Source organism: Amblyraja radiata, chromosome 46 (genome assembly GCF_010909765.2).
Source record: "Amblyraja radiata isolate CabotCenter1 chromosome 46, sAmbRad1.1.pri, whole genome shotgun sequence".
NCBI lineage: Eukaryota > Metazoa > Chordata > Chondrichthyes > Rajiformes > Rajidae > Amblyraja > Amblyraja radiata.
Window position 1 is genome coordinate 6,780,774 of NC_046001.1, and position 21,409 is coordinate 6,802,182.

General features: G+C 45.1%; 2 protein-coding genes across 2 annotated transcripts in view; both read left to right on the plus strand.

Annotated features, from left to right (window-relative positions):
- Positions 1–10,521, plus strand: part of LOC116968861 — a 29,909-nt gene extending 19,388 nt beyond the window's left edge. Inside the window, exons 11-15 of the mRNA XM_033015837.1 lie at positions 4,271–4,366; positions 4,858–5,007; positions 5,944–6,391; positions 7,926–8,125; positions 8,954–10,521. Of these exons, the coding sequence (XP_032871728.1) occupies positions 4,271–4,366; positions 4,858–5,007; positions 5,944–6,391; positions 7,926–8,125; positions 8,954–9,070 (1,011 nt within the window). The 3' untranslated portion in view covers positions 9,071–10,521. The remainder of the gene's footprint in view (positions 1–4,270; positions 4,367–4,857; positions 5,008–5,943; positions 6,392–7,925; positions 8,126–8,953) is intronic.
- A 5,815-nt stretch (positions 10,522–16,336) lies between these two features.
- LOC116968754 (aquaporin-4-like) overlaps positions 16,337–21,409 on the plus strand; it is a 10,789-nt gene continuing 5,716 nt past the window's right edge. Inside the window, exons 1-3 of the mRNA XM_033015563.1 lie at positions 16,337–16,351; positions 18,916–19,272; positions 20,418–20,582. Of these exons, the coding sequence (XP_032871454.1) occupies positions 16,337–16,351; positions 18,916–19,272; positions 20,418–20,582 (537 nt within the window). The remainder of the gene's footprint in view (positions 16,352–18,915; positions 19,273–20,417; positions 20,583–21,409) is intronic.

Here is a 21,409-nt window from a genome sequence, read left to right on the forward strand (position 1 = left end):
GCTGAGAAAGTCGTGGATAGCACGTACAGTGAGTTGGTCACACCGCAGGTAAAAGGTAAGAGGACAGAAAGGGAACGGGTGGCCAATAGCCAGCAAAGCAGTAGGCAGGTAGTGCAGGAGTCCCCTGCGGTCATCTCCCTCCTAAACAGGTATACCATTTTGGATACTGTTGAGGGAGATGGCTCATCAGGGGAATGCAGCAGCAGCCAAGTTCATGGCACCATGGGTGGCTCTGCGGCACATGAGGGGGGGAAAAAGAGTGGAAGGGCAATAGTAATAGGGGATTCAATTGTCAGGGGAATAGATAGGCGTTTCTGCGGCCGCAAACGAGACTCCAGGATGATATGTTGCCTCCCTGGTGCAAGGGTCAGGGATGTCACTGAATGGCTGCAGAACATTCTGGAGGGGGAGGGTGAACAGCCAGTTGTCGTGGTGCATATTGGCACCAACGATATAGGTAAAAAAAGGGATGAGAGGTCCTACAAGATGAATTTAGGGAGCTAGGAGATAAACTTAAAAGTAGGACCTCAAAGGTAATAATCTCTGGATTACTACCAGTACCACGGGCCAGTCAGAGTAGAAATAGGAGGATATTGCAGATGAATACGTGGCTTGAAAAATGGTGCAAGGGGGAGGGATTCAAATTTTTAGGGCATTGGAACAAGTTCTGGGGGAGGTGGGACCAGTACAAACAGGACGGTCTGCACCTGGGCTGGAATGGAACCAATGTCCTTGGGGGAGTGTTTGCTAGTGCTGTCGGGGAGGATTTAAACTAATGTGGCAGGGGGATGGGTACAAGAGCAGAGAGGCGGGGGGGTGTAAAATGAGGGTAGAAGCAATAGGTAGCAAGGTGAAAAGTAAAAGTGGCAGGCAGACAAAACCAGGGCAAAAATCAAAAAGGGCCACTTTTCCACATAATTGTATAAGGGGTAAGAGCGTTGTAAAAACAAGCCTGAAGGCTTTGTGTCTCAATGCAAGGAGTATTCGTAATAAGGTGGATGAGTTGAACGTGCAGATAGCCATTAATGATTATGATATAGTTGGGATCACGGAGACATGGCTCCAGGGTGACCAAGGCTGGGAGCTGAACATCCAGGGATATTCAATATTCAGGAGGGATAGAGAGAAAGGAAAAGGAGGTGGGGTAGCGTTGCTGGTTAGAGAGGAGATTAACGCAATGGAAAGGAAGGACATTAGTTTGGAGGGTGTGGAATCGGTATGGGTAGAACTGCGAAACACTAAGGGGCAGAAAACGCTGGTGGGTGTTGTGTACAGGCCACCTAACAGTAGTAGTGAAGTTGGAGATGGTATCAAACAGGAAATTAGAAATGCGTGCGACAAAGGCAAAACAGTTATAATGGGTGACTTCAATCTACATATAGATTGGGTGAATCAAATTGGCAGGGGTGCTGAGGAAGAGGATTTCTTGGAATGTATGCGGGATAGTTATCTAAATCAACATGTAGAGGAACCAACGAGAGAGCAGGCTATTTTAGACTGGGTATTGAGTAATGAGGAAGGGTTAGTTAGCAGTCTTGTTGTACGTGCCCCCTTGGGCAAGAGTGACCATAATATGGTTGAGTTCTTCATTAGTATGGAGAGTGACATTGTTAATTCAGAAACAATGGTTCTGAACTTAAAGAAAGGTAACTTTGAGGGTATGAGATGTGAATTGGCCAAGATTGACTGGCAATTAATTCTAAAAGGGTTGACGGTGGATATGCAATGGAAGACATTTAAAGACTGCATGGATGAACTACAAAAATTGTTCATCCCAGTTTGGCAAAAGAATAAATCAGGGAAGGTAGTGCATGCGTGGATAACAAGGGAAATCAGGGATAGTATCAAAGCGAAGGATGATGCATACAAATTAGCCAGAAAAAGCAGCATACCAGAGGACTGGGAGAAATTCAGAGACCAGCAGCGGAGGACAAAGGGCTTAATTAGGAAAGGAAAAATAGATTATGAAAGAAAACTGGCAGGGAACATAAAAACTGACTGCAAAAGTTTTTATAAGTTTTCAAAACTCTTTAGATTCTGGAGTAGTTCCTGAGGATTGGCGGGTAGCAAACGTAACCCCACTTTTTAAGAATGGAGGGAGAGAGAGAAAACGGGGAATTACAGACCAGTTAGTCTTAACATCGGTAGTGGGGAAACTGCTAGAGTCAGTTATTAAAGATGGGATAGCAGCACATTTGGAAAGTGGTGAAATCATTGGACAAAGTCAGCATGGATTTACGAAAGGTAAATCATGTCTGACGAATCTTATAGAATTTTTCGAGGATGTAACTAGTAGCGTGGATAGGGGAGAACCAGTGGATGTGGTGTATCTGGACTTCCAGAAGGCTTTCGACAAGGTCCCACATAAGAGATTAGTATACAAACTTAAAGCACACGGCATTGGGGGTTCAGTATTGATGTGGATAGAGAACTGGCTGGCAAACAGGAAGCAAAGAGTAGGAGTAAACGGGTCTTTTTCACAATGGCGGGCAGTGACTAGTGGGGTACCGCAAGGCTCAGTGCTGGGACCCTAGCTATTTACAATATATATTAATGATCTGGATGAGGGAATTGAAGGCAATATCTCCAAGTTTGCGGATGACACGAAGCTGGGGGGCAGTGTTAGCTGTGAGGAGGATGCTAGGAGACTGCAAGGTGACTTGGATAGGCTGGGTGAGTGGGCAAATGTTTGGCAGATGCAGTATAATGTGGATAAATGTGAGGTTATCCATTTTGGTGGCAAAAACAGGAAAGCAGACTATTATCTAAATGGTGGCCGATTAGGAAAAGGGGAGATGCAGCGAGACCTGGGTGTCATGGTACACCAGTCATTGAAAGTAGGCATGCAGGTGCAGCAGGCAGTGAAGAAAGCAAATGGTATGTTAGCTTTCATAGCAAAAGGATTTGAATATAGGAGCAGGGAGGTTCTACTGCAGTTGTACAGGGTCTTGGTGAGACCACACCTGGAGTATTGCGTACAGTTTTGGTCTCCAAATCTGAGGAAGGACATTATTGCCTTAGAGGGAGTGCAGAGAAGGTTCACCAGACTGATTCCTGGGATGTCAGGACTGTCTTATGAAGAAAGACTGGATAGACTTGGTTTATACTCTCTAGAATTTAGGAGATTGAGAGGGGATCTTATAGAAACTTACAAAATTCTTAAGGGGTTGGACAGGCTAGATGCAGGAAGATTGTTCCCGATGTTGGGGAACTCCAGGACAAGGGGTCACAGCTTAAGGATAAGGGGGAAATCCTTTATAAACGAGATGAGAAAAACTTTTTTCACACAGAGAGTGGTGAATCTCTGGAACTCTCTGCCACAGAGGGTAGTTGAGGCCAGTTCATTGGCTATATTTAAGAGGGAGTTAGATGTGGCCCTTGTGGCTAAAGGGATCAGAGGGTATGGAGAGAAGGCAGGTACGGGATACTGAGTTGGATGATCAGCCATGATCATATTGAATGGCGGTGCAGGCTCGAAGGGCCGAATGGCCTACTCCTGCACCTAGTTTCTATGATTCAGCATCAGGTGATGTTTGCCATTTTCACTCGCCTATGTCCCAGTTTCCACACTCGCTAAACACTGTTGTCCACTCTTCCAAGAGATTTACTGGGTTTACTAAAATATTTCTGTAACTAACTGTAAAAAAAAAAAAAAGAATTAGAAGTGTATTAAAGTAGTAAAATTAATCTGATTGGTATTAATAAAATCCGCTACTCCGTCACCTCTGGAGCCCCAAGCATGCCATGTTAATGGAGTTTCACTATACTTTGTTTGACGTGTTTCGACAGTGGTTTTAATTAAAATGTGAACAGAATTTCTCCACATGCTCTGTTTAGCTAAATTACATTTGCTATATTAGATTGCAAGTGCAATTCAACACTATTTAGTTGAAGAACAAGTTAATAAACATTCTTCACTGAAATACTCCCACTGTATTTAGTGACAATATGGTCATCAGCCTAATAAAGAATTCCTGCATGTGTACTTACGTTGCCATCAAATCTTTAAAAGTGGTCATTTGCTGGTTCAAAATCATTGCTCTTGTGTAATAGAGTGATCTATTAAAAGATAGATTTCAGCCCTTAAAACCTGCCTGACGCCAAAATGAGAAGTTAAACGTTTCCAATTACAGCTAATACGCAAACAACTGTACCTGCTCTTTCTGTCTTATTCTTTCTCTTGTGTGAATGTGCTGAGAATTCCTGGTTACTTTGTCATTCACAGGCATTGAACATCTTGTGTTAACCTCGCTCCCTTTCATTCTTGCAGGGTGCAACGTTCAAGTATGTGAAATGGTCAGATGTTCGCCTAGCAAAGGGCAAGGCTACTGAGAGCAGTGCCTCAGACAATGAAAAGGATCCAATGGTGGGTGGCCAATACCTCGATTTCAATTGAACCATGGGGCACTTTATAACTTGTCCAGTGCAGGTGGCGGAGGAGAATTGGAAGAGAATAAAAAAACATCTCACCAATTTGTCGGCTACCTGCCATAACACTTGCATTATGGTTTGGAATCCTTTTTATTCTCCTCCCCTGTAAAGCATCGTTAAGAATTTTTCTCCTTCCAGATGTAAAGTTGTTGAGTGATGTGTTTAAATGTTACTTCTGAAGGGTCTCGACCCGAAACGTCTCCCATTCTTTCTCTCCGGAGATGCTGCCTGTCCCACTGAGCTCCTCCAGCATTTTATGTCTATCTTTGGTTAAATATTACACTGTATTGTCACTGTTCAAACTGTTTTTAAAATCATTGATGTGTGATCATATTCATCATCTTCAATAACCTGAGCCTCGTGCTTTCAAAGAATGAGTGATGTGATTTTGACTGTGTAATGGATTTATCACGCTCTCTATTTTAGGATCAGATCGTACTTCGTCTTTTTAATGATCCAGATGATCCAAATGACGTTGAGAAGGTACCAGAGATGCCAAGCTTGAAGCAAGAACTAGAAGGAGCAAAGTCTCAGGAGAGTCCAGTACTTATGGACCTAAAGCTGGAAAAGCTAAAGGTACAAGAACAAGTGATTACTCTCTAATTCAAGCCCTCTGATAGATACTTGCACCTTTGCTTCCAGGAATGTTATTGCTTGACTTTTCATCACTTAGGTGCTATAAGAACCTGGTCTTTATACGGCCTGATTAACTTTCTTCCTATTTTCTTCCAACAATTTTACATTTTGCAGTGGGAGATGGGCATAACTGACTTTTCTCCTCCCACATCTTTTTTGTATTAAAAAAAAAGCTTTGAACTAATGAAAACAGCCATATGGCTTAATTGATGTAACTTTGCAGATAAAGTACTGTGGGAATGTTTTAAATTCCCTTTTTTGTGTTCTTTGATAATGGACTGAGCTCCCCCTGTCTACTGTTCCAGACTGCTACTGAACGAGCTTCTCCGTTCTGAGCTGCCGATTGTGTTCTTCACTCCTCACTGTGCGATGGTTGAGCATCTACTGTGCTTTGCTGGTTGGTTCTGCCCTCCTCTCAGCCAAGTCTCTGTAATGGCTACAACATTGTAGTTCTGCGTACTAATGCTACGCTTGGCCAGGCCGCACCTGCAAAGCTGCCAGGACAACAGACCTTCATGGTCAGATCATGATCCCTGCACTTACAACCACTGAGACTTGAAAATGGAGCCAAACTGGTGACTCCGTATACTGTCGCAGCGTACTACTGCTGTCAGTGATGCTTATCTGTGTACAAAAATGAATTTCACCCACGTGATAAATATGCCCATAATACTCATTGCATTGATCAGAAGGGAGAAGCTTGTCCAATAGCAGTCTGGAACCATAGACCGGGGAAGCTCAGTCCATCAATGTAAGCCAGTGTGTGCATCTCTTTGTGCCATGTATTTCCAGAGTAAGTGTAAACATTCTGTCACTTTTTTCCCTTTCTTATTTCCTTCAAGGTCTCTGTAATTTTTTTAAATTTTGCTTTTACAGAAAATCGAACTTCTTGCTCAACTTCTGCAGAAAGAAATTCAGGAGGTGAAGGTGATTGAAGAGACGCTTACAGAAAGCAACTGTGATGAAAGGGTTCCCCTCTTCTCGCAAGGATTTCCCAACCTGCCTGGTGCCATCTTGCAAAGTTGTCCAATTGCCACTGCCTCGAAGCAAGCTGAAGCTGAAGGATGCCTTCGGCCTTCTGAGTGCACTGAACTGGTCTCCAATCAAACACCTACACCGGCGGACTGTTCACGGAATATTAATGGTGTTTCTGGAGCTGTAAAAGATCTTTGCACAGTCACCCGCCAGTCTGAGATCCTGCTTCCTTCCACCGAGCCCCTTCTGAATGTGACGGACACTCTGCCCACACCTGTTAGTTGCAGCTCTGCTCACTTACTCACAACTGGGTTCAAATTCCAATCTCCCTATTCTAGTGGTCAAGCAGGTGAGTTACTTTCCTGTTAAGATGCAGAAAGTCACAATGAAGCGTTGAATTGAAAGTTACGGCACGGAAACCAGCCCTTCGGCCCACAAAGTGTACGCCGACCGTCAATCACGCGGTTACACTCGTTCCATGTTATTTTACTTTTGCGTCCACTCCCTGCACACAAGGGGCAATTTACACTCGCGCGCCTTTGGGATGAGGGAGGAAAACAGAGCACCCAGAGAAAACCCAAACAATCACATGGAGAACGTGCAAACTCCACACAGGCAGCACCCGAGGTCAGGATCGAACCTGTGTCTCTGGCTGCTGTGAGGCAGCAGCTCTACTGGCGGTACCACAGCTGTTTTTAACCTAACCTGGCCTGCCCTTTCTAAAACCACGGATTCCTACTTTTATAAATAGAGGTAATTGGGTTAACTTCCATTGGTAAAGAAAACATTCATATTGGCACATGCTTGTGTGTATCCAGATCCATGTAAGCTGGCTGCCTGCCTACCTTTGATTATTTATTTTGTCACTTTTTTTAGAAGTGTAGTGTCTGAAGTAATATCCTGATGTATTGGGAGGATGAGAATTGCTATGACATTAAGATAGACAGCAGCTCCCTTATTTATGGCCATGTGTGCCTTTAGCGATTCGATCTATTCCCCTTCTCTTTCTACACCTGCCTTCCATATCCTTTTAAAATTAGAATTTAAATGAAATGGCTTGTGCTGTTAAAACTCTATCTTTTATTTATTAGTTGGTTATAAAGCTAGTGAGAATGTTTCAATTCTGCATGAATAATGATCTAGAATTGCAAAGTGACTTGAGAAGCGAAATAAATCACTTTGTAAAATCCATCATTTTCCCAGGATTTACAATATCTATTTTGAAGTAAGATGCACAGCGCTTTGTCACGTGACTTGAATACTTGTTTGGGCAATGAACTGGAGGTATCCAGCAAAAATTAGCAATATTGAGTCTCTGCACAGCAGGAGTAAAAAATCCCTGCAAGTGATTGGCATTATTAAGAACACATACTGCGTACAAAAGCAACTTTAAAAAAACAAAAAAATAATTTTAGTATTTTTATGCAGTATTCGCTATCTTGCCAATATCTGGATGCATCAATCAATTATTGTTTCATGCAAAGACTGCAGGTGTATACATAACCACAGTGGCCATTTTGCACATAGAAAGATCCCATGTGTAACAAATGATGAATAACCACAATGTACTTGAGTGTTGGCCTAGACTGAGCCCTGAGTTTCAGCCCACAACACTTCCAACTTCAAGATAGACTAAGATCGATTAAGCAAACCTGATCATTAACCAATGAATTGCTATTGTTTAATGTAATGCTTTAATTTGTCGATTGTAAAGCTGGTTGTATACTATTCCACCGATCCGCTGGAGGAGTATCACAAAGGCGAGTGGTGGCTTTGTGAACTATTAGTGAAAGTAAAATGTATCCAACTCAGGTACGTATGCAATGAGACTCCCGGTTGCAGATCAGCTGTGAATTTTACAACCTGTCTCTTCTGACCTTCAGGCAGGGGGGCACTGCATCCGTCCAGCGTGAAACGGAGGTTTGGTGAGTTCGGTCCTGGATGCCGGAAGCGTTTTCAGGAGACTCTGCTGGATGAAGAGGTTTCCTGCTGCTTTGCTCGTATCGCCCTGTCGCCTGATAGGAGGGGAGACAGAAACTGCACCAACCCTGTGGCCAAAATACTCGAGCAACAAGACGTTATGGTGAGTAATACTGGCAACAGGGAGAAATATCAGGATGTTGTCCCATAACCTAGTGTAAGGAGAGAATGCGGCCGTATCCCATTTCTCTCTGGGTGGTGCAGCTGGTGGGGCTGCTGCCTCACAGCACCAGAGACCCGGGTTCGATCATTACCTTTGGGTGCTGTCTGTGTGGAGTTTGCACGTTCTTCCTCCTACATCCCAAAGACGTGCAGATTTGTAGGATAATTGGCTTCTGTAAATTGCCCCTGGTATGTATGCAGGGACTTGATGTGAAAGTGGGGTAAGATAGAACTATGAATGTGTGATCAATGGTGGCATGGACTCAGTGGGCCGAAGGGTCTGCTTTCATTTTTCATCTTTCAATCAATCAGTCTTTATAGTTTATAAAACCCTTTATCGGTGCAGTTGTGATTTGCACCGTGCCAGGTCTAGTTTTGTGACCTGCATGAGCATACTTCAACCACATAACAAATTGACCCATTACATGGAAAAGCTGACATTATGCGAGGTTTTCACAAAGTGAAAGAAAAGTTCTCGCAGGGAAGTGTCTCAAAAGTTAGACTCCATGTTGGACTGCAGATTGGCTGAGGCCAAAATGAATGAAATAAACCTGTTGCCACTTGAATTGCATTCCACTCTGCTGGAAAGATGGAGAGCTTTGCAAAAGTCCTGACTCCATGAAGGCAGATGTGATGAAAGCGTGTAGCTGTGGGAAGCAGTTGACTCCCATTCTTTCTGTTTGCAACTTTACAAATTGGGCTGAAGTCCTGAAGCTGATCCTAGAAGTGTTGAAGTCTTTGATTGTAATTGTATGTTTCTGCTCCACAGCACTTTGTCCCAATTGAGCTACCTCCTTGCATAAGCAGCCAGAGATGTCTCCAGCAGTTTCTGCAATCTGTTCAGGAGGAACAAGAATGTCCTACCCTCGAGATGATGCATTTATGAAGTTGTGGTATTTTCTATTTCTTTTGTTTTTTTCAATGCCTCGAAGTCTGGTGAGGAAACTAGTTTATAGTTACAAAAAAGTGAACTTGAGTGCCCTTCAAGAGCTTGGGCTACATTGTCACTTGAACAGCTATTGTCAATGTCCATGGTGATCCCTTGCTGAAACACAAAAACCATGCTTTGTTTACATGAAACTTTGTCTACATATGCTGTCTCCTTTGTAAAAGCAAGCACTTTGAGATTCATCAACTATATAATACTGCCTGACTAGCACAAGCATCCTAGTGACCTAACGCTTTTACCTGCTGTGTATTTCATCACTGTGGAAATTGCCTAAGTTTCAATGTACACTACAATACACTAACCCTATGTAACCATTTAATTAATAACTTGGAGTCCTGCTTTCTGTAATCTCTCTGATATGAACAGGACATGTTAATGCATGCTACTGCCATCCTTTGCACATCACAGGGCTCCTGCAGTCTCGCCACTTTGAAATACATGAGTTAATTGAATTATCCTTGTACACCAATGCTGGGAGCTGATCAAAGCCAGAGTTCGAGAAAAGTCATGCTTTTTTTTAAGCCGCAGAGCTCCAAGCATAGATTGGATCATGTGACTGCTGTTTTAACGCAAGGACAACAGTTTATCCTAACCGTCCCATAGTGTAGTCATGTATCCAGCATTAGCTGAAACGTTGACCAAGTGTAAAATAACCTGTTTTAAAGTAAGAGTTCCCCAAATCCAGCGACTGATTTGATTCTAATTCAACCAGCAGTATTCAACATTGAGGGTAGCCAGACTTTATTTGTAATATTTTTGTTTACTGTATCACTACCAAAATCTTTGCAAATTAAAAGAAAAAAAAAAGCATCTGTCCTACATCACCTGCATTGTTTGGTGTGTCTGAAAACTGTTACTAGGCATCATACTTGCTTGGACTTACCACACAATGTAGCTTGATATCTTCAACTTCCCATTGAGTGGAGCATCAAAGAACTCTTGTGTGCCAGGGTTGAGTTCTGCTTAGTGACTGAGAAGCAAGCAGCTTGCTAGCCTGCGTGTCAGTAAGCTGCTGTGTATACTTCTAACAACTAGATGTTTAAATTCTGACTTCATCCCTTGAATCTGCTTTGGGCACAATTTAGACATCTTTTCTTTAGTCTTGTAACCTATGCAGACTAAAATGAATTTTGATTGAACCATTCCAATCTGGTCATCTGCTTTAGATTTTAATCTCTGCCTTTGAGGTGCCTACACAAGCCTGACTCTCCTAGAGGAAGGTTTTATTTTCAATTGGAAAAGTTCAGATTTTTCTATTAAAGCTAATATAACGTGCTGTAAATAACCAAACCTGGTAATGCTAGTCCCTGAAGTGTTGTGTGTCTTGTACATTTTTGTATATGTATGTACTATGCAAATAAAGCTTTGGATGCATTTAACAAAGAAAATATTCAAATCATTCTTACATCTCTCCCATTCACTATTTTTTATTTATATTTATATACATTTATATTTATATATGTTCAACCTATTATTGTTTGGGGGAATTTGCCAAATAATTGTCTAGAAATTATGATTTGAGGCACCCCAATTTCAATCCATGCTTTTTTTCCATGACTTGACCAGCCTGAGTTGGAATCCCTTTCATTACCATTCTGCGCTAGGCTGGGACAATTCTAGCTGACTGGAGATTGAACTATTCACAATTAGGAAAACCTTACATCCAGTTTCTGGTGCATCATCATAATGTAAAATTGGTGTTTCTCATTTTGGAAATCGGAAAACACAAGGAGAAGTCAATATAGGAATAACAAGTGGACTTGAAGAGTTTCATAAAAGATAGGAGCAGAATTCGTCCGATCGGCCCATCATGTCTACTCCACCATTGAATCATGACTGATCTGTTTTCCCCTCTCAACTCCATTCTCCTGTAAGCTTTGATGCCCTTATTAATCAAGAACCTATCAATCTCTGCTTTAAAAATACCCAATGACTTGACCTTCACAGCTGACTGTGGCAATGACCAATGTCCATTTAGTTCTGCCATAAGATTTATTGTATCAACCTAGCAGGGAAAGGAACATCTTGTCCAAAGATAGCATCTCAAAGAATGTGCAGCTCCTCCAGTTGATCCATGGGAAGGGTCCCAACCTGAAACAATGACTGTCCATTTCCCTCTGCAGACGCTGCCTGACCTGCTGAGTTCCTCCAGCAGATAGTTTGTTGCTGCTTCAGTAATGTCCTGTGGCTTTTTGGCTATTTTCAAGAATTATAGATAATGGAAGATTCCTTAATCCTTCCTTTATGATAATTCTGTACTTTAAGAGTGAGGAGGATCGGCCATGAGAAAGTTAACACTCCTCTCTCTTGTCCAGCACACATTAGGGTTTCATTCAATCTCCAACCACATCATTCCCCTCCCGAATGCACCAATTCTTTTATACACAGAAGCTCGAGACATTGCTTGGGTTTCACATGATTTATAATTTTAAACTAGCTTGCTGATTTTTGTTGATGCTTTGTATTTAGCAGCTACACGACTCATTTTACCAAGAAATCAACTCCAACATATTTTGAAATGGAACAATATATTGGTTGCCAAAAGATGGCGCTATTTCCAACTTGACTTTAACTAGCCTGATTGTCTTTTTAAGTAAATGTAATGTTTTGCAATGTTCAAGAATTGGTGTAGCTGGTACAAATATGATTCAGATAAGTACCAAACAGAAGCTGCTTTCAATATTCACTTCGGGATATAATAATGATCGTTGTTGATCCAATAATGAATAGATTAAATGAAAGCAAAGCCAGGGCAGGTTTACTGTGGAAACCATCCTCCGATCAACATATTCATGAGAACAAGCATCAATATTGGAAATGCACGAGGAACAAAGCGAATTTCCTCTCCTCGCTCGCCTTTTCATCCTTTCCTTTCTCCGTGGTATCTGTTTCATTTTCCTCCCAGTTCTCCCCCCACCAGCCTGACTCAGCAGTTCACCCACCGAGCCACGGTTCATGTGTCAGTACATTCGACAAGGGTGGAAATCATTGCTGGACTATTGGTGCAGCGGGTAGAAGTGCCTGTTTCCATGGAAAGACACAGAGTGCTGGAGTAACTTAGTGGGTCAGGCAACATCTCTGGAGAACGTGGATCAATACAAAGTGCTGGAGTATCTCAAGTCAGGCGGCATCTGTGGAGAACATGGACAGGTGACGTTTTGGCTCGGGGCCCTGATGGGCTTGTTTCCACGCTGTATCTCTAAACTACACTAAACTAAAGGACCACTTCCAGTCCCCACCAACCTGACTTTCACTGACACCTCCGTGTTGAAGCGGCTTGAAGCTGGAGCTTTGAAGCAGTGCAGAGTGTGTAAGAAAGTGAAGCCTGCGTGTCAGGTGTGTTTCCCAGTGAAAGCCCATGGAATAGTCATGGTCCCCCACTGATAGCGGTGGCTTTGGCAGTAATTCTGCACAGTCCAGCGATGCTCAGAGGGCATCGGGCGGGGAAGCATCAGCAGAATCGACAAAATGTTGATTTGAATAGATGTTGACAAGTGGCGCGTGGTGTGGTTTTGAGAAACATCCTCTCCTTTGTTCGAATCTGCTTGAACATGCAGCTTATCAATTGTTGTTTTTAAGTCACTGTCAGCAAACTAGAGGAAGAAGAAAAAATGGAGCAGGCATTTAGCAGCGAGAGAAGGTTCCAGAATGCAGATCTGTACAAACAATGGGGATGGGCTGGAGATTGAGACAGGAGTTGATGTGTCAGCAGTTACTGACGCGGCCCTTCTTTGCTTTCTCCTTTGTTCCGTTTGCAAAAGGGGGGTTAAACACGGTGTGGATGAAGGGCTGGCATTCTGCTGACCCAGTTGCTGCTGCAACCACTAAGCTTGGCCAGCGCAGCACAACCTCCATTGTTCACAACAACCGCCTTGCATTTCATGGGGTGATCTTTGAGGGTCACAGATCCGCGATGATAGCCAACAAAAATCGTACAGTCAGGCATCAGTAAAGACCAAAGGTCAGCCACACTCCACCGACTGCTCCAACCTGTTCAAATCTTGAGCTAAACACAAAGTGCTGGAGTAACTCAGAGGGTCAGGCAGCATCTGTGGAAACTCTAGAGATGCTGCCTGACACGCTGAGTTACTCCAGCACTTTGTGTCCTTTTGTGTAATCCAGCACCTGCAGTTCCTTGTTTCTATCACTTGCCAGGTTTTGACCTGCCAACACCTCTCTTTTCCAGCTTTCACCCCCCCACCCCCCAACACCATCAGTCTGAAGAAGGGTCCTGACCCGAAACATCGCCTGTCTGTTTCCCTCCACAGATGCTGCCTGGCCCGTCGAGTTACTCCAACGCTTTGTGTTTTGCATCTGCAGTTTCTTGTGTCTCCTGTTCAAATCAAGCTGCCCCCCTGCCCCAGCAGCCCAGTGTGGACACAGACAGTGGGGGGGGGGGGCGGGGGGGGGGTGTTTCTGAGTAGATCCACACTGAGAGTCTACTCTTGACGGTAGAACTAACTATAAGGGCATGAACCTGCATTGCAAGAGGATTTGAATACAAGATAGAGACACCTTACTTTAAGCAAGACCCTGGTGAGGTTGATCGGGTCTGTCAGCCTGATACTTACCATGGAGGGATTGCAGCAACGGGTTCACCAGATGGATTTCTGGGATGCCGGTGTGTTGTGCGAAGGGAGATACGGCCTCTAATGTTCGGAAGAATGAGAAGGAATCTCATTGAAACACACAGAATGGTATAGGGTGGACACGGCAGGTGGTGGTTCCCCAGACTGGAGTGTCCAGACCAGGGGTCACAGACTCAGAACAAGGGGGCGGCTGAGATGGGGGGAGATTTCTTCATCCAGTGTGTGGTGAACCTTGGAATCCTCCATCCCACACATGCTCTCCTGTCCTTCAGTCACCCTGGAGGGAGGCATTTGGCCTCAGTTAGCCGCCGACTACTTCAACTTTTTGCTAAATAAACTTGTCACTGAGAGGTTGCTTTTTCATAAAGCAGGCATTTCCCTGCAACATAAATTAAGTGGATTCTCGTTCATATCCCAGCCCCAACACTTTGGACAACAGTTGCCAGGGTAACTGCAGCATGTCGGGTGAAGCTACCACTCCGGTAATTTGAAATGAAAAGACCTCGTTACCACGACGACGCGAGAATCAATAGTACTTCAAAAAACTGCAGATGGAAAATAATCTGTGCGCTTGGTTATTTTTTGATGCCTTGTGCTTCTATGCTGATCCTTTGCCCCTTGTTGCTCACTGGCAGCTTGCTAACATCTCCTGTCTTGTCCAATGTACAGAGAAATGTGCCCCTCGTCTTCCATCACCATGGAAGTTGCTCACCTAAACACTAGAATTATAAAACAAAAGAGGAATGAAAGACTACGGAGGAGAGGTCGCCATTTGAGGAACTATCCTGATTCATACGGCCACCACCGTTACAATCTCCATGCCAGGGGCCAGAGTACGCCTTCCCCACCCTGTTTGCCTTAAGTCACTGTGGCTCAATTATGATATTAATAATAATCAGGGGTCATATAAACCAGAATGTCAAAACAAAATCCCCTACTGGTATGGTAGAAACAAGGAACTACAGATGCTGGTTTACAAACGAGGATACAAAGTGCTGGAGTAACTGAGTGGTTCCAGCAGCATCACTGGAGAACATGGATCGGTGACATTTTGGGTTGAGACCCTTTTCAACCTTCCAGAAGGGTCCCGACCCGAGACGTCGCCTATCCATGTTCTTCAGAGATGCTGCCTGACCCGCTGAGTTACTCCAGCACTCTGTGAAATGTCACCTATCCATGTTCTCCACAGATGCTGCCTGACCCGCTGAGTTACTCCAGCACTCTGTGAAACGTCACCTATCCATGTTCTCCACAGATGCTGCCTGACCCGCTGAGTTACTCCAGCACTTTGTGTCTGACTGACATGGTGTTATCCTTGGGGGAGGAGATCCGCCATCCTTCCCCCTTCTGGCCTCTATGTGACTCCAGACCCATCAGAGACGTTGACCCTTCTCTGCATCCTGGCATGGCCCACTCAGCTCAACTATAACGGGTGAAGGACAATCAATGCTGCCCACTCCCAATGAAAGGAAATTAAAGCCAGCTAGGAGTTTCAACGTGGTGTCACCTGCAACTCCATTTAAATTGGGAACAAAGATTTGAGAAATAGACAATGGAGGCAGGTTACGTCCGTTGACGTTTAGTGCAACTAATCCAGGAATGGAATGATGTAATCCCTGGAGTGTGGCGTCCAGTCCCAACTCACAGTCCCAGCCTTTGCCCGCTCACTGTCTGGGGAAAGGTGTTGCGGAGGTTGTGGCGAGGTTTGATGGGAGTGTGTAAGATATTGACGGGTTTCGGGAGGGTGAATTGAGGGAAGCTCTTCCCATTAGCCGTTCAAGGACTTGGAGGGGAGGGGGCGGGGGAAGAAAGGTGTAACAGGGATGTGAGGGAAGCTTTTATCACACAGGGGTTTGTTACGCTCAGGCCTGCAGGGGGACGCTCGGACAGAGCTGTTGAAAGACGAAACAAATGGCACAGAGTAGCTCAGAGGGTCAGGCTGAAGGCTGTGGCACCCACCCGCCAGCACTCCTCAGAGGAGCAGGGTGCCAATGTAAGGGGGCTGAGAGACCAAAGCAAGCATCAGCCACCAATACCAATGGCAATCCCAGTCATAACAAGTTGCAGAGTTACAGTGAGAGCTTGAGGGATGTGCGTACACATCTCTCTGGGCAGCGGTTGGAGGCTCCCCGATGACGTGCCGTGAATGGGCTTAGGTCGACAGACATGACGATGGAACTGTTGGGTGAAGGAAAGACGTGGACAGGGGCGTGCAAGTCGATGAGAAGGGGGTTCGAGGGAACCTGGGCTTTTCCCACCACGTTGTTTCTCACCTAGTGCTGTCGCGATAATAATGATCAAACACAATTAATCATCAATCACAATCATGCTTGCGTAACACTCCCGCCAATGTTCGCCCACGCAGTAAAGAGTTATTCAGAGCATCGAGCCAAACTGTGTGGGTCCCGCCATCTTCAAATTGATGCGGCTTTGAGGGGTTGCACTGGTGAAGGAGAACCAGCTTGGATGCTGTGATAAGTGGATGCATTTGCAAGTCATAGGTCAGTCCCGCTCTCAAGCTCTTTGGGGCTCCCTTGTGGTTGGAAGAAACAGCTCTGAGAAAATACAGTTGCGTTGGATCGGGCAGCTGAAGCCCCTGCGATCAACAGGCAACATGTCCATCCAAGAGGTAAGAGATGGCGTCGAAATCCCCCCTCCCCGATCACTGAGGGGATTTATCAGCTGGGGTCATTTGTAGTTGGTTCAACGGAGGATTCAAAATCATTTTGGTCGAGTGGTTTGAAGTGCTCACTGTTTTGTGTGCGGATTATAGTTGTGGACGTATTTTTTGCACCGTCTTGAGATGTATTTTAACGTAGAGAGAAACATTGTCGATTGGAGCAAAACAACAAAAGGTTAATCGAAAGACTTTTTTTTAAAAGCCCCTACAACTTGAAGACAAATTGATGGATAAGGGTCGGTGAAAGGTGGCGAGAATAGAAAATTGTGTGGTGCTATAAACGATGGGCGATAAAACCTGCGTGAAATGTGACTATAAACGAGGGGAATAAGTGTAAGGCTGTTAAAGAAATGGATATATTGAAAATACAAGGTAACAGAAAAAGCACAAATGAATGACAGATTGATGGTACAAAATGAGGATGGTGTTGATAAATTCATGCTTACGTATTTGTTGGTAGACAGTCTTTATATAAGATGACTAAATCTGTCCCTCACATCCACCTGTGCTGAACATGGTACTCACAACAACACGGCTTTGTGTGGGATGGAGCGGCTGTTGTAGACAACGTGCGGGTAGATGCAGTTTGTCCAGTTTCACAGAGCTGCTATTTAATTGCTGAACGAGATAGCACGGTGATGGAGAAGCTGCTATTCATTTTCAAGTTCTCCGACAATTGCGGGCATTGTATAAATTATGCCTTCATAAATGATAGGAGCAGGATTAGGCCATTCGGCCCATCAAGTCTAACCCGCCATTCAAGCACGGTTGATCTATCTTTCCCTCTCAACCCCATTCTCCTGCCTTCTCCCCTTAACCCCTGACACCCACACTGATCAAGAATCTATCTATCCCTGCCTTAAAAATATCCATTGACTTGTACAAACGCTGTGGGACATGGGTGGTGTGTGGCCCATGTCGGATAGTTTGGGAGGTTTACCTCTATGCTGAGCCCCTTCGTTGCTGCTGAACCGACGGAGAGGAGTTTAATCGCGGCTACTCTCCTTACACAATGTGAATTATGGAAAGCTCAACATGGGATCCGTGTTTGTGCGCTTCGTGGTCACCAGTGATCACGGAGAATGGGTTCTTTCTGTGCGGGCATAAATCAGTCTGCACGGATCTCCTGCAAGATGGCTTCATGTTGCATGGTGACATTTCGTCATCTTGCTCGGTGAAAAAAGGAGAAAATAGACCTTGTATCACTGCTCCTTGGACCATTCAGTTCAGTTTAGTTCATCGTCACGTGTACCAAGGTGATAAGCTTTTGTTGCGTGCTAACCAGTCAGTAGATCCATTTACAGTGTAAAAATGCTGCTGCAGGAGTAGCGATTTAAGAGCGTGGAGCATGTTGCGATGTGTGATTGTAGATGTGCTTCTGTGGCTCGCACGCAGATAGTCACTTGGGTTGGGGGCCAAACGTCAATGGGAACAGCTTCTCGCTGTGTGCCCTAACTAAACCTGTCCATGCAGAGGGAGATAGAAAGAGAAGGCAAAAACACACACATCCTATAAATGAATAAGTAAACAAACATTGGTGTGAGGGCACCTTCGGTGTGGGAATCCAGGGACATCTTCCTGTCTTTGGAACGTTTGTGTGCGGAATCGCAAGTCTGCACCCGGTTCTTCAGGTGAAACTTGCACAATTTAATCTGGGACACACAATGCACATTTAATGGAAGAAGTCTGTTCTCGCCAGAAACTAAACCATCTTTATGGGCAAGTGTGAAGATTAGATCCTAAGATCATAAGTGATAGGAGTAGAATTAGGCCAATGGCCCATCAAGTCTACTCTGCCATTCAATCGTGGCTGATCTATCTCTCCCCCCATTCTCCTGCCTTCTCCCCATAATGTCTGACACCCGTACTAATCAAGGGGATTCTGGGGATAACGGAGATTGGGTTTTATCTGTGAGAGGGAGGAAGGGGGCAAAGTGGTGTCTGCTCTGTGGGGGCTGCTAAAGGGGAAGTCAAGAGGATGGGTGGTGATGGTAGCTGAGGAAGAATGCATGGAGAAGATGATTTGACCCTTGTGGCTAAATAACGGTGGAAATGGGAAGCTAGATTAGAATGAGGGGAAAGAGGATGGAGGTAGGTTGCAAGCAGACTTGAGTGCTGGCAGAGGCCAAACGGGCCAAATAGCCGGATTCTGTGCTGTAATACTCCATGTGGTAGAAATAGTGCATCCAGTGCATGTGGATGCGCTATTATCCCCATACATAGGAACATAGAAAAATAGGTGCAGAAGTAGGCCATTCGGCCCTTCGAGCCAGCACCGCCATTCAATATGATCATGGCTGATCATCCACAATCAGTACCCCGTTCCTGCCTTCTCCCCATATCCCTTGATTCCATTAGTCCTAAGAGCTAAATCTAACTCTCTCTTTAAACCATCCAGTGAATTGGCCTCCACTGGCTTCTGTGGCAGAGAATTCCACAGATTTGTTTGCTAGGATGTAAAATGTAAAAGGGGAACATGATTCCCACAGTGACATTGTTTGCCTCCGCCTTAGGAGCTGCGGAGCCGCAGGTTCTGGCGTTCGGTCCTAGCGGAGCTGGTTGGTTCCCTGATCTTGGTCACGGTTATCCTGGGAGCCTCGGCCCCTGGGCAGGAGGATGGAGCTCCGGTCCTGATGCAGGTGGCTTTAGCCGCTGGCTTCTCGGCGCTCAGCCTGATGCACTGCTTCGGAGAAATCAGCGGCGCGCAGATGAACCCAGCCGTCACCCTGGCCTTGCTCTGCACCAGGAAGCTGGATGGCCTCCAGTTTGTGTTCTACCTTGTGGCCCAGTGCCTCGGCGCTGTGCTTGGAACAGGGATAATCTACATGTCACTCCCGGTCAAGGCAACATCAAGGCTTCTAGTCAACATGGTGAGTACACGTCTCTTCCTACGTTCTCTGTGATATTTTCCCTACTGATGTTCAATAGAGATACGTTTCTCCAAAATGGAGAATGGAGCCATGAAGTCATAAGTAAGATCATAAAGCCATTCGGCCCATCAAGTTTACTCCGCCATTCAATTATGGCTGATCTATCCTTACCTCCTAACCCCATTCTCCTGCCTTCTCCCCATAACCTCTGACACCCGTACTAATCAAGAATCTATCTATCTCTGCCTTAAAAATATCCACTGAAATCCACTTTAGCCCAGGCAAAAAACAAAAGTAAATTAGTTTGGTTTGGTTTAGTTTCTTCTTGTCACGTGTACTGAGGTACAGTGAGAAGCTTTTTCTTGCGTGCTACCCAGTGCATGATTACAATGTGGCCGTCCACAGTGTACAGATACAGGATAAAGGGAATAACGTTTAGTGCAAAATAACGTCCAGTAAAACCTGGTTAAAAATAGTTTGAGGGTCTCCAGTGAGGTAGATGGTAGGTCAAGACCGCCCCTCCAGTTGGTGATGGGATGGTTCAGTTGCCTGATACCAAACAGGAGGGGGAAAACTGCCCCGAACAGAATCAATTGAGGATGAACGTTGGTGGGACGGGCACAAACCGTGGCGTTGGTGCCAGGCATCCTGCTAAGCACATGGACAATGGGCAGTCTTAAGGGCCTGTCCCACTTGGGTGTCAGTTGCGTGTCACGCAGGTAGCGCGCAAAGATTTTGTGAATCCCAAAATCCTGCGGCGCCGCGCGCGACCGCGCGTCACTGCCTGTCTCACCACGCGCCACGCACCAGAATGCACGCCATGCGCGCGTCACGTGCAAGTCAGTACGCGCACGTGACGCATAAATGATATCGCGTAAATGACGCGCCAATAACGCCCAAGTGCGACATGCCCTTTACTCCCGCACTCTACATCCTGAGCGGTGAATGCAGGTGTGACAAACGCCTTCCTCACCGTCTCCACCTGTGTCGCATCTTTCAGGGAATGATGTACCTGCACCCCCACAGGTCTCTCTGTTCTATAACGCACCCCAGGTTCCCAAAGTTTACTGTGCCCTTCCCGATGGTAAAGGACACAGGTTTTTGGGAGGTGCCGCTGGAGTAACCGCTTGTGTTTTTCCAAGCAGATCAACAAAGACGGGAATGCCGGCCAGGCCTTGGCAATGGAGATTTTTGCCACATTCCAGCTGGTTTTCACCATCTTTGCCGTGGACGACCATCGGCGCAGGGAGGTGGGAGAACCGGGAAACCTGGCCGTAGCCCTGAGCCTGGCGACAGGAATCCTGGCATCGGTAAAGACCACGTTTTTTTTTTTTTTTAATTTCAAAATAGACTTTATTCAAGTAATAAATATATACAGTACATGAACCGTGCGAAAAATTCATCCGACATTTTCGGAGGCTATACAAATTGTTCAATACTGTTTCTACATCCTTTACATTCCACGAAACTGTCCCCCACCCGCACCACTCATGTGAGGACCACGGTTGTCCATTGCTTAACCAGGGCACAGGAAGGGCTCTGCTACATCAAACAAACATGCTCCTTTTATAGGAAGAGCTGTGACTTCTCATAAATACTGGGACAACTTTCACTGCAGGAGCAGTGACAGAAATCTGACAGCTTTGTGCCTCTCGGGGCCAACTCTCCACGTTCCTGCACCAGGGAATATTACTGGTTCATTCACCCACCTTGGACATCAGAGGCTCATGGATATGCAGGGAAATGGAGGGACATGGATCACATATGTACTTAATCTATGAACCAATGTTGTATAACGTTAGTACCTCCGCCAATGTAAAGCACTTTGGCCAATGAGAGTTGTTTTTTAAATGTGCTATACAAATAAAAGTGAGTTGACTTGACATACAGGCAGAGATTAATTTAACTTGGCATTGTGTTCAGCAGGGACTTTGGGGGCCCATTCCTGTGCTGCACTGTACTTTGTAGGAAGGAACAGCTGATGCTGGTTTAAACCAAAGATAGACACAAAAATGCTGTAGTAACTCAGCGGGACAAGCAGCATCTCTGGAGAGAAGGAATGGTTGACGAAACGTCACCCATTCCTTCTCTCCAGAGATGCTGCCCGTCCCGCTGAGTTACTCCAGCATTTTTGTGT